The 14,394-nt window shown below is 39.5% G+C and overlaps 1 protein-coding gene across 3 annotated transcripts in view; it reads right to left on the bottom strand.

Moving 5' to 3' along the window:
- Positions 1-7,841: 7,841 nt before the first annotated feature.
- The window catches only part of LOC125890692 (transducin-like enhancer protein 4), a 59,390-nt gene continuing 52,837 nt past the window's right edge, over positions 7,842-14,394 (bottom strand). For all 3 annotated transcript variants that reach the window (XM_049579448.1, XM_049579449.1, XM_049579450.1), the window contains exons 18-20: positions 12,671-12,821; positions 10,411-10,487; positions 7,842-9,926 (exon numbers count right to left, since the gene is read on the bottom strand). In XM_049579448.1, coding sequence (XP_049435405.1) covers positions 9,819-9,926; positions 10,411-10,487; positions 12,671-12,821 — 336 coding nt within the window. In that variant the 3' untranslated portion in view covers positions 7,842-9,818. The remainder of the gene's footprint in view (positions 9,927-10,410; positions 10,488-12,670; positions 12,822-14,394) is intronic.

Here is a 14,394-nt window from a genome sequence, read left to right as displayed (position 1 = left end):
AAGACGCAGGTTGATAATGAGACCGTTAACAGGTTGCCAAACACAAATGTGTGAGCTGAGGGATGAAATATGTGGAGCAGCGGACAAGTCAAGTGTTGTGTCGTGAAAATTTAATGTCTTTTTGCAGGAGGGAAGGGGTCTGTTGCCGCTGACTGTGGGTTAACTTGTGTTGTAAGTCCATCTGCACCCGCAGTCTATTTTTCATTTCTGCTATGAAGTATCAAATACCATAGATACACACTGCAACACCACAGAGGAAAAACAAGGTCATCTTCCTCAACTGGGCGAGTAGAGAGGAGTCAGAATATACTTTCAAACTAAATGTTATTCAGTTAAACATGGAACACAAGCTGCCTGTCCCATGCACAGAATGGGAGATAACTCAATATATTTACTTGTACTTTACTTGAGTAAATCATGCTACTCTCTCTCTCCTCCATTAAATTCATTTATTCAGATGCACTGTTGCACTGTTGAGTAGTTAATTTACTGATTCTGATTAATAATATAAAATATACTAAACAAATATATTATGATGTATTATGACAGGTTAAGATAAGAATTAATTGAACTCAAGAGTTAAATTTAAAAGCCATACCAGCAGTATGTAACATAGGCCTACCTAAAAAAATAGCTTTACTACCTGCAACATTAAAGTGATGTTTATAGATTAATGCATCAATAATTATAATTCAATATTATAATAGATGTGATGCTGAAATGGGCCATTCTGCAAACTGAGTACTTTGACTTTTGGCCATTTATGTGTATTTTGATGCTAATACTTTTGTACTTCTACTGAGGATACATGACCAGGTCAATAGCTTATCATCTGATAATTGGAAATTTATATTATCATTTATTATTTTCAATAATGACATTACAGCCAATAAACAGAGCTGATAAAACAAAGCCAAACTGCTTTTATCTACTTAATTGGTGCAGCATCTACACTGCCAATTATCACAAAGAAGAAGAAGAGTAAGCGCAGCATGCTGATTAAAGAGCCAAACATGTTGGGGCCAGTTTGGACAATTTTCACAGTTTTAGAGGAAGACAACATAACTGTGCCGCTGACCTGATCCCTTTCTGTTACTCCCATTACCCTGGTTAAACACCTGGTTAGCACGAGCTAATGCAGAAGCAACACTGAGCTGCTAAACAGTCCCAACAAACAACACTGACAACTAAACAGCTTCACTCTGCCATTCAACCTGTTAATAACAATTTGATAATATCCACCATGTGATGTGGTTAAACCTGTTCATCTCACAGTGAATAGAGATGGAGAGAGAGTGGATCAAGGAGGGGCTACGGGAATCAGTACGCTGCGTGTAGCTCTACAATAAAATCAAAGTGTACCCATTTTAATAGTTAAAAAACAAAGGGAAAATCAAATTTTGGCAGGTCAGTGTTGATACGGTGGCTGTCACAAATAAATGAACATATGGGAAACACAAGGCTTTTTCTATATTGAGGGATGCACTTACTTCAATTAACATGAGTATAATGTGTTGACATGTCTGATTTGATAGATTATGTCAAAGCATTTAAATTTAAATCTATGTTTATGAAGTATTTTGATGCACTGTAGTAAAATGAAAAATGAACATTCCAAAAGTCAGAAATGTCTCGTTTTGTGGTGGTAACAGTCATGATGTGAGTTAGATTTGGTTTGAGGTATGGAATATTAAATCATCCACCTTTGCACTACACCATAGCCTTTCTCACCCTTGGGTGTGCATAAACTACAGGTTACGAACTTCTTTTTAAAATACAGAAATGTGAAATTAGCGTTTATCTTATCAATATTGGCCATGAGAAGTAGATAATGACTGGTTATCACATCGGCTGAAAACAAAAATCCATATTGTAGATGACTTTTACTTGGAACAAAGAATTTATACCCCTTAGTTATTGCTACTTTTATTTAAAGGTCCAGTGTGTAGGATTTAGGGGGGATACTGGCAGAAATAAAAATAATATTCATAGCTTTATTTTCATTAGTTTATATCACCTGAAACTAAGAATGTTGGTTCTACAATAGCCCAGAAAGGACAAACCAAACACTGTCTCCAGGACAGGACCATTCATGTTTTGCACTGACCACTGTAGTTCTCCAACTGATGGGAAAATTTTTAGTGGGTTGCAATCTGCAACCTCACCACTAGATGCCACTAAACACCCCACACTAGACCTTTAAGTGAAGAATTTCTTCCACTACTGGACTTACTTTTCTTCTACATCTGGACAAAGAATCATTACTGCAGAACTTCTCAGAAAGTCTCAGACAAAATACTCCACACAATAATTTAATAAAATCAACCACAGACTAGAAAAAAGAGAGCAAAGGCATTTTGTATTGAAGAGGAAAGAAAAAAACTCAATTAGCAACAGGAAGTTTCTTTCCACTGTAAGCTTGAATTATTACATGTTTACAGTCAGTTTATAACACCTTCATGAGTTCAGTCAAGCTAAATGCTCTACACATCATTATTGTACGTAACATCATTTCTGTATCAGGTCATGTTAGCCAGCTAACTTAGATGAGACGAGTAACATTGAGGTTTGACTCTTGACGTAAGTATAACCAAAGTGTATTTCATATCTTTCCATTATGAATGAGGGTGAAGGTTGCACAGTCGCTATTTAGTACAGAAGGTACAGATTTTATGACTTCAATTCAAGAGCAGAAAATGCAGCTAAGCAGTCAGTGGCAGTGAGGTGAACGAATCAACATTTGAATCTGAGAGCGTAGCTGACTGCGGCAAACACAGAAATGTTTCAGGTTTAGAGAGAAAGCACAGAGTAAGGCAAACACTGTGAACAAACCAATATCATGACCAGTCCTTCAGAATGTACAGTGTCACTCTGCGTGTGTGTCTGTCAAAGAAATTACAAAAATATCAGAGTAATATCTTACATAGGGTCCCTCCTGTATCAAACTCATTACACTTTTTCTCACAAGAGGTGGCTTTGCTGCAAAATGTCCCTTTGTATTCACACCAGTGCAGTTATTTTCAGTAGTTTCTTCAACTCAACTGTCTGTCTGTGTCACAGCCATAAAATAACTTTAATGTTTGCAGAGAAAATAAAAAGAAGAAATAAATGTCCATCTTTAAATCAGCTTCTCCTTGGCATTTAACTGAAAAAAAAATTCTTTATGGTGAAATAGTGTCAAGCATTGAGCAAATTCACAATGTGTCCTTTAATTCATTCATGTATAAGGCATTCAGAACTGACAGAGGGTGCCCTTGAAAAAGGTAAGCAAAAAGAAAAATGGTATTGAGCCAGATAAATAGGTTGCAGGCTTCATGACACCGATGATAACATAATAACGTGCTATTCTGATGCTGAAATGAGTTTAATCCCATCAACAGTAAAAGCCAGAACCTCTCTCTGTTGATTGCTTCTTTCTTTTCCTTCTTAAATTTGTAGGTTGAGAATGTTTTTGCAATTAAAGGGTCTAGAAGTGTTATTTTATATATCAATCAGTCTCAAAATAACCTTGAAGTGAAGCAAAATGATGGATCCCGCAAGGGGTATGACCTGATGCTTAACCAAGACGTTACATAATTATGTCTAAGAATGAGCCTTCAAAATACAGAAACCTTGAGAGGCATGTGGCAAAACACGTGGTGGTCCATTTTCTAGGTCTGATCTAAGCTGTTTTCTCTCTTGTGTTTGTGACTTAGGCTCGGACTGGGAAAAAAAAAAAAAGGTTTTGCCAGGATAATCTTTTTAAGTCCCTCATTTATTTATTTAATCCGTGAAACAGGTGGATTTTTTTTTTGTCAGGTAATTGTCTTTCTTTCAGCAGGTGGAAATTTGTCTTTCTGAAAGTGTTTCACTGTAGCATTACTCATTTCTGCTAAAAGAGGCTAATTGCACCACAACCGCATGTTCTGAAGAGGACTGAAAGCATTAATATTTTCTTCTAGGTGACTTTTAGTTTCTCTGTGCACTCTAAACACAAGATACATATTACTGTGTGTGAGCAAGTTATGTAACATTACTGGCATGTAGGGCTGCCCCTTACAAAACGTTTTCCGAGTTGGCCAATAGTCGTCATTTCGGGCCATTAGTCGACTAATCACCTGCATGTTTACGATATTAATTTAATTATTAAATGATATATTTTGGGCAGGGCAACACAATGGTTTGAGTTGAAGGTGTGAGAAAGAATAGTATCAGTAACATTGTTAACACTGTGCTACATTACAGAGAAATACAAAACCCTACTAATGAACCTTCATTAATATAGGCCTATATTTTATCTACAAGTGCACGTCACACACTGAGTGAGCCGCCTGTTAATGACGCTGTGGGCTAATGGGCATGTAGCTACTGACATGTTTCAGATGATACGTCATGTTTGTAGTCGACCAATGAAGATGAGTTTACATATCACCTTGGGTTCGTCCTTCACCTTCTCAAAATGATCCCACACTTTGGATTTCCTGCCCGACATGTTATTAACTAGCCTGTGGAATAACCGCAGGTACCAGCCCTGGAAATTAGCCTGACTCCTGTCTGACTGCAGATTATGGACACTTCCTGTGTCTGTCCTTTCAAATTAAATTCCCACATGGTCCAGTCATATTGGTTTTGATTTATTTTTGACATGGTGCAGCTCCTAATTGAGATTCACGTTTTCTGTGACTAAGCGACCAATGAAATCTTGCCTACTAATGACCTTTCTGGTCGACTAACGTTTGGTCGACTATTAGGGTGCAGCCCTAACGGCATGTCTTTCTTTTGGCTAGATATATTTTAACCAGCACCGATCTGCAGTTAGCACTGGCTGTACGGATGGTTGTCATTAGCCTGCTAGCTAGCGAGTGAAAAAAAAGAAAAAAAAAAAAAGAATTGTTCATGACTAACCAACAGCTGCAACCTAGGTTAAGTCAACTGCATACCTAACTTTAGTTTATGGTGGTCATAGAGCACTTCAACCCCCTATGATTGGAATGTTTTACCAACAGCGATTTTATTTTAAAAAGGTAGAATAGCGGTCTGGTCAAAAGAAAGAAATGATGGTAATGTTTTGAGTATTACAACAACAAAGACTTAAGAAAATAATCTAATATACACTTATTTCCACCTGTTTTCAGAAGAATACAGAACTAAGATAGAGTATACTGGCAATACCTTTTTTCTAACCTGTTCTTAAGTCATAAACACAGAAGAGAAAACAATTTAGATCAGACATAACAAATGGATCCTGACTCTCAGGGCCCCTGTACCAGAGAGTGAAGTTTAGTTATTAAGTTTAAAACGGTTGTTTAGGTTAATATGAGGGGAGAATGATGGAGGTTACGTGGTCACAGAATCTAACAGGGACTTACATCTCTGCCAATAACTACTGATGCACTGTGTTTTTGGATGCATGTGTTCTGTAGGTGAGTGTCATTTGGGTAGGTGGTTGTAGATAAGCTGCAAAAAATGCAACAGCAACAAGAACAAAGCTTGAAAGTAGAAAGAAAAAGTACAGTCCTTATGGTTGGTGGCACCGTGCCTCAAACAGTCAGACTCAAACAGCAGTAGCCATGAATAGTGTATTTCACATGCACATGTTCAGGAAAGCAGGCGACACAAAGAGGAGTTTGGTCCTGATTACTTCAAAATGGACGACAGACAATTGATACAAACCAGACTGGATAATCTGGGTGACCGTCTGTGGTCATATGCTCATGACTGATCTTTTTTGATTAAAATCCATCCTTGAATGTTGCACTCAAAAACAGTAATTTTCAAAAAAAAAACACTCCAACAACAGAGTCCACCACGTTTCATCACTGTGTAGTTTAACACTCAGCCGAATGAAATGGAGTCAGAAGCGCAGCAGCATAAAGGCACTGTGTTATTTCTACAAGCCAACAGAAGTAAATCCAAGAGAAATCACGAGCGTATCGCTGACAGCTTGTTTTTCAGAGAGGTGTCCAAAAGGTCCAAAAAAAGAGAGGGGAAAAAATCCAGGCAGGAAATGGAGGGCTGGTTGACCTCCAAACACCAATCAAACAGTTTTACTGAAGTCTGTCAGACAGAATCCTGTGAGCATCCAGAGGAGTCTGAACTGAGGGGGCAGAACCAAGAGCAAAGGTCACACAGCAGTGAGGGCACAGAGGGCAATCTTGTTAGTTTGTTTGTTCAATGCCCACAGGGTCACAACACACAAACACACACACACACGCGCACAAACAGACTGAACTCACACTCATACCTCAGTCAACATTATGAGAGTTGTGAAAGAAAATAAGAATGTTGAATAATACACACGCAGTGCAAGTAGAAAATAAATATTAAAGGCAGGCTAATAAATGCAATCTGCATTCAAAGGAATATTTTAACATTTTGGGAATCATGACTATTTGCCAAGAGTTAGATGAGAAGTTTGATACCACTCTCATATCTGAATTGTAAATCAAAGCCCAACTACACCAAGCAGCTATTTAGCCAGTCCCTCCAGGATGTTGTGATTAACTCAAAGTGAATCAATGCCCATAAATTCGGTGCGACCTTGACATTTTGTCAGATCACTGCAACTTTACTGTGAGTTCAGTCAGACAACTCACGTTTTAAATGTTTATTTCAACAGCAGAACATAGTTAGAGTTTGGCATCTAGACGTCTGCCTCATCGCTCCCCACAGTTATGTTTTCATGAGACACTGGGGAGCCATGATTAAATATTCCCCCCTTAGCCAGAGCCTGCAGGTGAATGCTGGGGTGGAGGTGGTGCTGAAAGTACTGATGCAGGGCAGCAGCCGCATAGACAATGCAAAGAAAGCAGCATAAATAGACTGCCAAATTGGAAGGGAGTGTATGGACACTGACATATGACGTGTGTATGAATCAGTGCAGTTTGAGTTGACAGTTTGAGCTAGTGTGCAGGCGTCGCTCCATTTTGACTCTTTAAAACAGGTAAAGTCTCCTTTCACTGTAGCGCTGCACGCAGCAAATTGATCCACACTGTCTCTCTGTTGATTATGAGACTGCTGCTGCAGGAGTGTGAGCTCTGTGCCTGGGACAGAGTCACACACACAGTGACAGGGCTAACGGTTAGCATCATACAGCTAATGTTACCCAATGGTTATAAGCAGGTTTAATGACAGAGTTGAGCCGTTTTGGTGTCGGTGTGAGATTGTTGGGATTCTTTAATGGCCGAGTGTTGGATCTTACCCACTGCTGCTGTGTTAGCTCAAGCTAGCCTGGCCAAGAGAGCAGATGGAGAGCTGCATAGGGCGCGAGCCTTCAACGCTGCTTCAAATGGCAACAACAACTGATCATCAGCAATCAGCTTTCAGCCCCCATCCAATCCCCCTCACATCACAAAAAGATGCTAATTCTTCTAGGAAACACTTAAGACTCATAATTATACTGACTAAATCTGAGACAGCATAGTAACTATTTTTGCAATTTTTATTTGCCCTTGCATGTCTTTGCCAAAAATAAGGCCTAAAAACATGTATCACGCTGCCGTGAAATGAGGCATTATAGACCAAAACAATCCCCAAAACAGCCCACGAAATCCTGGAGGAACTGTTTAGTTTAGCTTAGCTTAGCTTAGCTTAGCATAAAGACTGAAAACAAGGGGAAACAGCTAGTCTGGCATGTCCAAAGGTAAAAAAAAAAAAAAAAAGACTGCTTACCAGCTCCTCTACAGTTCACTAATTAACTATTGTAGCTCATCTTGTTTCTTCAATAGCTATGATCAGCATGCATTTTTTCATGAATGAAAATTTGATGTTTTTCACATGTTGAAGCTGATTTTACTGATTTAGACAAACATATTGAACATAAAGTGTCTTAAAATTTAAAAAAAAAAAAAAAAGGAGGCAAATTTGGTATGAGGTATTAACATGCAGTGCCTGAAGGCAAGAATGAGACAGAACCAAAAAATAAAAAATGACAATACTGCATTTAGGGCTCGCATAAATAAGAGCTGAGCAGCTTGCTCATGACTGATCAAAACAATCACTGTTATGAAAATATCTACAGGAAGTTGAGGCTGAATAAATCCTGGGATATAATTGACGAATGTTTGTGGTGTGCATCTACAGAAATAAACGCTGTACACCTCACAGATGTAATTGATAACATAAATGGTGGTGGCAGTAATATTGGATGTGGAATAAGGTTGGAAGCTGAACAGACGACAACAAGGTCAAGTTTGAAGAGAAACTTTTCCCATGATATTTACATTAAAGGTCCAGTGTATAGGATTTAAGAGGATATATCGGCAGAAATGGAATATAATATAATAAGTATGTTTTCTTTAGTTCATAATCATCTGAAAATAAGAATCATTGTGTTTTTGTAACCTTAGAATGAGCTGTTTATATCTACATAGGGAGCGGGTTCATGGAGTCCACCATGTTGCACCGCCATGTTTCTACAGAGGCCCAGAACGGAGGCATCTAACACTGGCTCTAGATAGGGCCATCATCGTTTTAGCGTTGGCCACTGTAGTTGGCAGCCTCTCTGTAATGAGCAGTGTTGGAAAAACACTGATTTTTTTTAACATGAAAGTTGTTATATATAAATAAAGACTTGATGGGAGAAACTTTGACCCATGCCTACGAATATTTTGGACATGTAAAATTGGCGATGCAGTTGGTGAGGTGGAAGCCTGACTGCAGAAATTGTTGAGTATTTTTTGGCGCACGCCATTTTTGGCTTTTGTCCGTATGCACATTTTAAGTATTGCTCCTACGCGACGTTTTATAAATGAGACCCAAGGTCCGTTTGTTCCCAAAAGGAAGAGACCTCTGCAGATAATGCAGCTCTAGGTAAAAAAAATTTCTCAACGTCTGGATCTTACGTTATCAGAGATATCAGAGGTGCTAGGCTAGTCCGTCTCCAGTGAACCAAACAGTATGTGAGAAACACTGATTTGTAACATGAAACTGCTTTATTCAGTGTTTTTACCGGTTTAAATCAGCAAGTACGTTTGTTTTGGAAAGAAAGAGACCTCTGCAGATAATTCAGCTCCTGTTAAAAAACTCCCGAACATCTGGATCAGAAAAAAGGTGAGCACACATTAGCAGTTGCAGTTAGCTAGCAGCCAGACTGTGATCTGCCATACAGTGTCAAAGAAACACTGATTTGTAACTTAAAACTGCTTTATTCAGTGTTTTTAACAGTTTAAAACAACTGCTAAGTTTGTTTTGGAGAGGAAGAGACCTCTGCGGATAATTCGGCTTCCGGTAAAAACCTCCTGAACAATTAACACTGTAGGAATTCTAACCAGGAGAAGTTTCAACTGGTTGCAATCTGCAATCCTCACCACTAGATGCCACAAAATCCCCCTAAATTTTATACACTGCTCCTTTAACCCAACAGCAACCCTCTCAAGTGTTACTATTTTTAGTTAAGCATGTTCATGTTGTGCTAAATCTGTTGTCAGAGCAGATAATCTGGTGTCAGCTGGGAATGATCTGGCCCTGCGTCTTTTTGGGCCTTCAGGTACAAAGTACAAAGGCAAGTATATTCTTTTCATGCAAATGTGTTGGTAAACAATGAAGCCTAAAAGTGTAAAGGAATGTTTTCAATCCAACGCTATAACAACAGCAGCCTCTCCAGATTCAGTGCATTCAGACATTCATCCTCACAACAACAAAAAGACACTCAAAAAAAAATCTCTGTGCTTGGTTCTGCTTGTTTGTTTTGATCCACGGCCATCTAAAAGGTCAAAAGGTCTCTGTCCAGGAAAGACTCAGTCTGTTCGATTAGTTCCATTCAAATCCATTTTATACACATTAAAAATTGTACATGGAGACACGGCAAAGTGCCTAGATGGAAGGATGGTCTCGCCCTCCTAGTAGTTGACCTCGTAGACAGTCGCTTTCTTATCTCCTGAGCCCGTCACTATGTACTTATCATCTATGGAGATGTCACAGCTCAGCACTGAGGACGACTCCTTTGACTGTAAGGGGAATAAAAGATGTGTGAAAATATGAAAAGTGCACTTGAGAGTGAAGAAAAAGGCAAGAAGGGATGAAGGCCATGTACATGACAGACAGGTGCTGAACAAAGATATGATTTATTTTTCTGTCCAGTCCACAATATCTGCAAAGAGTAGAGTGCAAGGTCTCACTCAGCTTCCACTGCAACTTCATTTTTTCTTTTCAAGACCCTGACAAAGGCGTCTCGTTGAAATGTTTGTGTCCTTGATATAAAGTGACTTACTTTTTAAGATTTCTGATTTCGTTGTAATCAACACCTTCACTGTGAGTTTCACTTTTTTTTATTGACCATCTTCCACACAAAAGCTGAAAGATGTTTGATGTCTTGCTCAAAGATATTTCCATAAACCTACAACCTCCTGGCTATTTCACTGCGCTGTACTTGGCCTCTCAGCTGCCTGTCAGCCATGTTTATGTTCTCGTGGTACGTTCCTCCACACTTACCTGGAATATGCTGGCTCCATACGGGGTTCTCCATGCGTTGAGCAGATTGTCTTTTCCTGTGCTCACAAACCACTTCCCTGCAGAGAATGGCAGAGTACATTAGGCCACAATCAAGAAAAAATATTTGCCCCGGATCTTTAACAGGTCTCAATTACCTGAGCGTTAACGTCCGGGCCACACCGCCTACATCTATCTGTGTGACAGCTACCTCACTGGACTGCTGCAGCTTGCACATATGTGGCATTCACACAGACAGCTGTGTTGCTGCGCGGCTGCCTGCAAGTCCTGTCTTTCTACAGTGAGACTGCCTTTGATAATGGCCATTACTAATAAAAGTGTTGAAGAGGAAGTGTTGAGTTAAAGATTAAATATAGATCTCTTTCATGTCTGTGAGATATTTTATAGATATAGACTTTGAAACTGTGGTGAAATGTAATGTTGCTGGTATACAACAGGTTGTTTTAACTGCACACACCATCCAGACATTAACAGCAAGATTCTCAATCTCTAGATGAGCGCAGCCAGATCCAGATTTAAGGCCTCAACACGTTACGCAAATATTATGCAGCGACAAAGCAGCTTTTTTTTGGGGGGGGGCAGAATGAAGTCCATTTTTCTGAGCTTTCTCACTGCAAATAAAGGCATCAACCTTGCACAATGTAGTACAAAATCATGACTATGGAGGACCTGTTGATTGTACAGTATGTTTCTTTGCCCCCTTTATTACATGACAAATCATTGTTACAAATTATTACATGACAGTGTTAATTTTGACAGCTATTTTAGATTTAGTCTTAGCCTAATCTTGGGACGAAAATGCTGATTAGTTTTAGTCACATTTAAGTCATTTTTATCCTTCATAGTTTTAGTCTAGTTTTATTGATGAAAACTAAAAGCATTTTAGTCGAGGAAAATCCATGACATTTTAGTCGGGGCTCAGATGTGAAGTCTGGCGGCTGGTGGCTGCTTGCTCTGCTGCCATTTAGCGGCTAACACTGCTCCAGTGTGAGTGGTTTTTTTTCTGTCTAGACATCCAGGTGCAGACTATTTACTGGAGTTTACCAGCCTGTCGCTCCTGCTGCATTTGAAGTTAATAACAAGCACGGCGTTTTCGGCTTTCAATATCTCGTCACATCTTGTTTCAGCAATGAAAATGAAGCATACATTTCATCTTTCCGTCTTTTCATCTTTCAGTTTTTATAATCAAGATCTATTTTTAGCTCATCATCGTCTTCTTTTCGTCATGGAAGTTATTGACGAAACATTTTCATCATAGTTTTCGTCAGCAAAATTAACACTGTGATATGACATCTTAAAATATGTCCAGATTGGCCATCAGCTCCTATAGGCCCGTTTCCACCACAGGAACTTCGGGGTAATTTTACGGGGCCGGGGTTGTTGGTGTGTGTCTCCACTGCAGGAACCACCCCCGAAGGACAGAGTTCTGGAACTTTTACAGGGGCTAAACAAGTCCCTGCCTCGGAGTAGGTACTCAGAACAGCCCCGAGAAACTCCTGGCTGGGGCTTGGGGGTTACTTGGTGCTGATTGGATATACTCAAGGTGGGATGTGACGTTTTGTAAATAACAACATGGTTATCGTAGTTTAGCTAGGCTAACAGTTAGCTGTTAGCAGTGTCTGTAATAACTCAATAAACAGTCTGTGAAAAAAATATTTTTTCCAGCGAATATCTTAGTTACAACATGATTGAGCTAGCAAAGCAGTTTTGTGTTGCTATGTGTGGTATTTATTCAGTTTTGGGAAATCACGATGTCTAGAAAGCATCAGCTGACAGGGACAGCATCTATTTACTCCTGCAGATAAGTCACACTGGTGCTTCACGCTAAGACTTGCTGTCTGATCCAGAAGTCTTAATTTTCACCACTAACCAGTCATTATTGGTTTGGATTTTTACGTCTTGGTCCAGCATGATTTCTGGCTGTACAAAGCCTTCCTCTGAAAATGGCCTTCATTTACATTGTAAATTATTGTAATCACATCTCCTACACAAACCTGCCACGTTTAGTCACATTTCCATATCCTTTACTTTCCATGTCGCACTATAAACATGCTACAAATTGTAATTTTCTCTGCATAGTATCACTCAATGTAGTCAGAGCTAAAGCAATGGTTCACACTCGAGTCAATTTCCCAAGACTTGGTACACACTGTACATTAATTTCCTTCCTTTACAACCGCAAAAACACTAATAGGAACACGACTGCAGAGAAAATTGTCCACATAGTTTTGTTTTTTCTTACCACAGTGAGCAAATCTGAGTGAGAGCACGCAGCTTTCATGCAGGTGGAGCTGGTACTTGTCAGGTTTGGTGACATGAAGGACCTCCACATTATTGTTCTCCATCCCCACTGCTAGCCACTCGCCCGTCGGACAGTATCCAAGTGAAAAGATCTGCAACCAAACCAAAACTTAGTTAGTTAGTTATACCTTGTATAGTTTATAATAATATAATAAATAATCATCTCTTATAGTAGTCCACTCCTGATTTTTTTTTAGTGCATGAACGTGTTTGTGTCTGTGGGTGGCCAGTGATATTAACATATCCATGGATGCTGGCAAACGTCCACTGTATGCTTTTCTACACCATCATGAGCATTTCATACTAATCTGTCAAAGCAGGTGGCAGTTTCAGCTTCTAAAATCGTTTTAAGTATGCATCATATCCTGTCTGCAGGAGTGCTGAGAAAAAGCAGGTATGCATCATGAAATGAGGTGGGTGAATGATTCAGTCAGCTCTTATTTTTGGAGCCAATCACAACAACATTTTTTAGATCACGCTGACACCTGATGCCTTGATAAACACAGCTGGATTTTTTTCTTCACTAATTCGCTGATGTTGAACTTGGAGGTGGAGGGGTTAGAACAGATATTACTGGATAACATTAGCACCCTATTGGCCATGTCTCTCCCTGTCTGCCCTGCTCTCTTTAATGCACACTCACCTCCTCCTGAGCACACTGAGATTGTGAAATTGGTCTTTTCTGGAAAATGGCAGTAATGGTCTATTATTGCTGCTCTTCTCCTCACCTAAAAAAAACTAAATTCTAACTGCCAGTGTTATTAGCGTTAAAGGTATGTGAGCGCAGGGCAGAAAACCAGAGCTCAGTCCCAGCCTTCATAGTGGGTTAAATGTTTTGAACTGAGCTTGTACAGTAAATTAATACAATAAAGCAAAGCCCGAGAGTGTAATCACACAAACTGCAAATGGCTGTGACTTGTACCGAGATGCACAATTTTCAGCATTCTGTCAATTCGACTTAAACCACCAAATAATGAAAATAAAAAGCAGTGCAGAACCAAACTTACACGCAACTTGCACTTGCAATCTAGTTCCACTCTACTGCTACACAAACTGTGATCCATGCAGACATTCAAAGGGACAGTTCACCCCGAAATCAAAAATATATATTTCATTCTAACCTTTCGTACTACTTATCAATGTAAATTGTTTTGGTGTGAGCTGCTGATTTTTGGAGATATCAGCCGTAGAGATGTCTGCCTTCTCTCTAATATACTGGAACTAGATGCCACTCAGTTTGTGGTGCTCAAAGCACCAAGAAAATAAATTTGAAAAACTCAACAGCAATGTCTCTTGACAGAAATCATGACCCAGTTACTCAAGATAATCCAGTTGTTGTGGGCAGTTTTATGCAGGAGCTATTTTTTTTTATACCGAACTACACCTGCCAACTGTATCACTGCGCTGAAGATGGTGTGCATCTACTGCTAGCTCACCTAGCACCACTGAGCTAGCTAACTTCACAGCTCAGCCGAGGAGGACGCCATTAATGTTTACATCTCATGCTGTCATGAGCATGAGTCTCTTGTCCATGAGTAGATGCACACTTCCTTCTCTAGAGTGATATGGTTGGTGGGTGTACTTCAGTAAAAAGAAAACAGTCCCTCAGCTGAGGAGGACGCCATTAATGTTTACATGTCATGTAGGGAATGTTTTCTTTTTACC

The sequence above is a fragment of the Epinephelus fuscoguttatus genome, linkage group LG6, assembly GCF_011397635.1.
Source record: "Epinephelus fuscoguttatus linkage group LG6, E.fuscoguttatus.final_Chr_v1".
Classification (NCBI taxonomy): domain Eukaryota; kingdom Metazoa; phylum Chordata; class Actinopteri; order Perciformes; family Serranidae; genus Epinephelus; species Epinephelus fuscoguttatus.
This window is presented reverse-complemented; position numbering and strand designations above follow the sequence as displayed.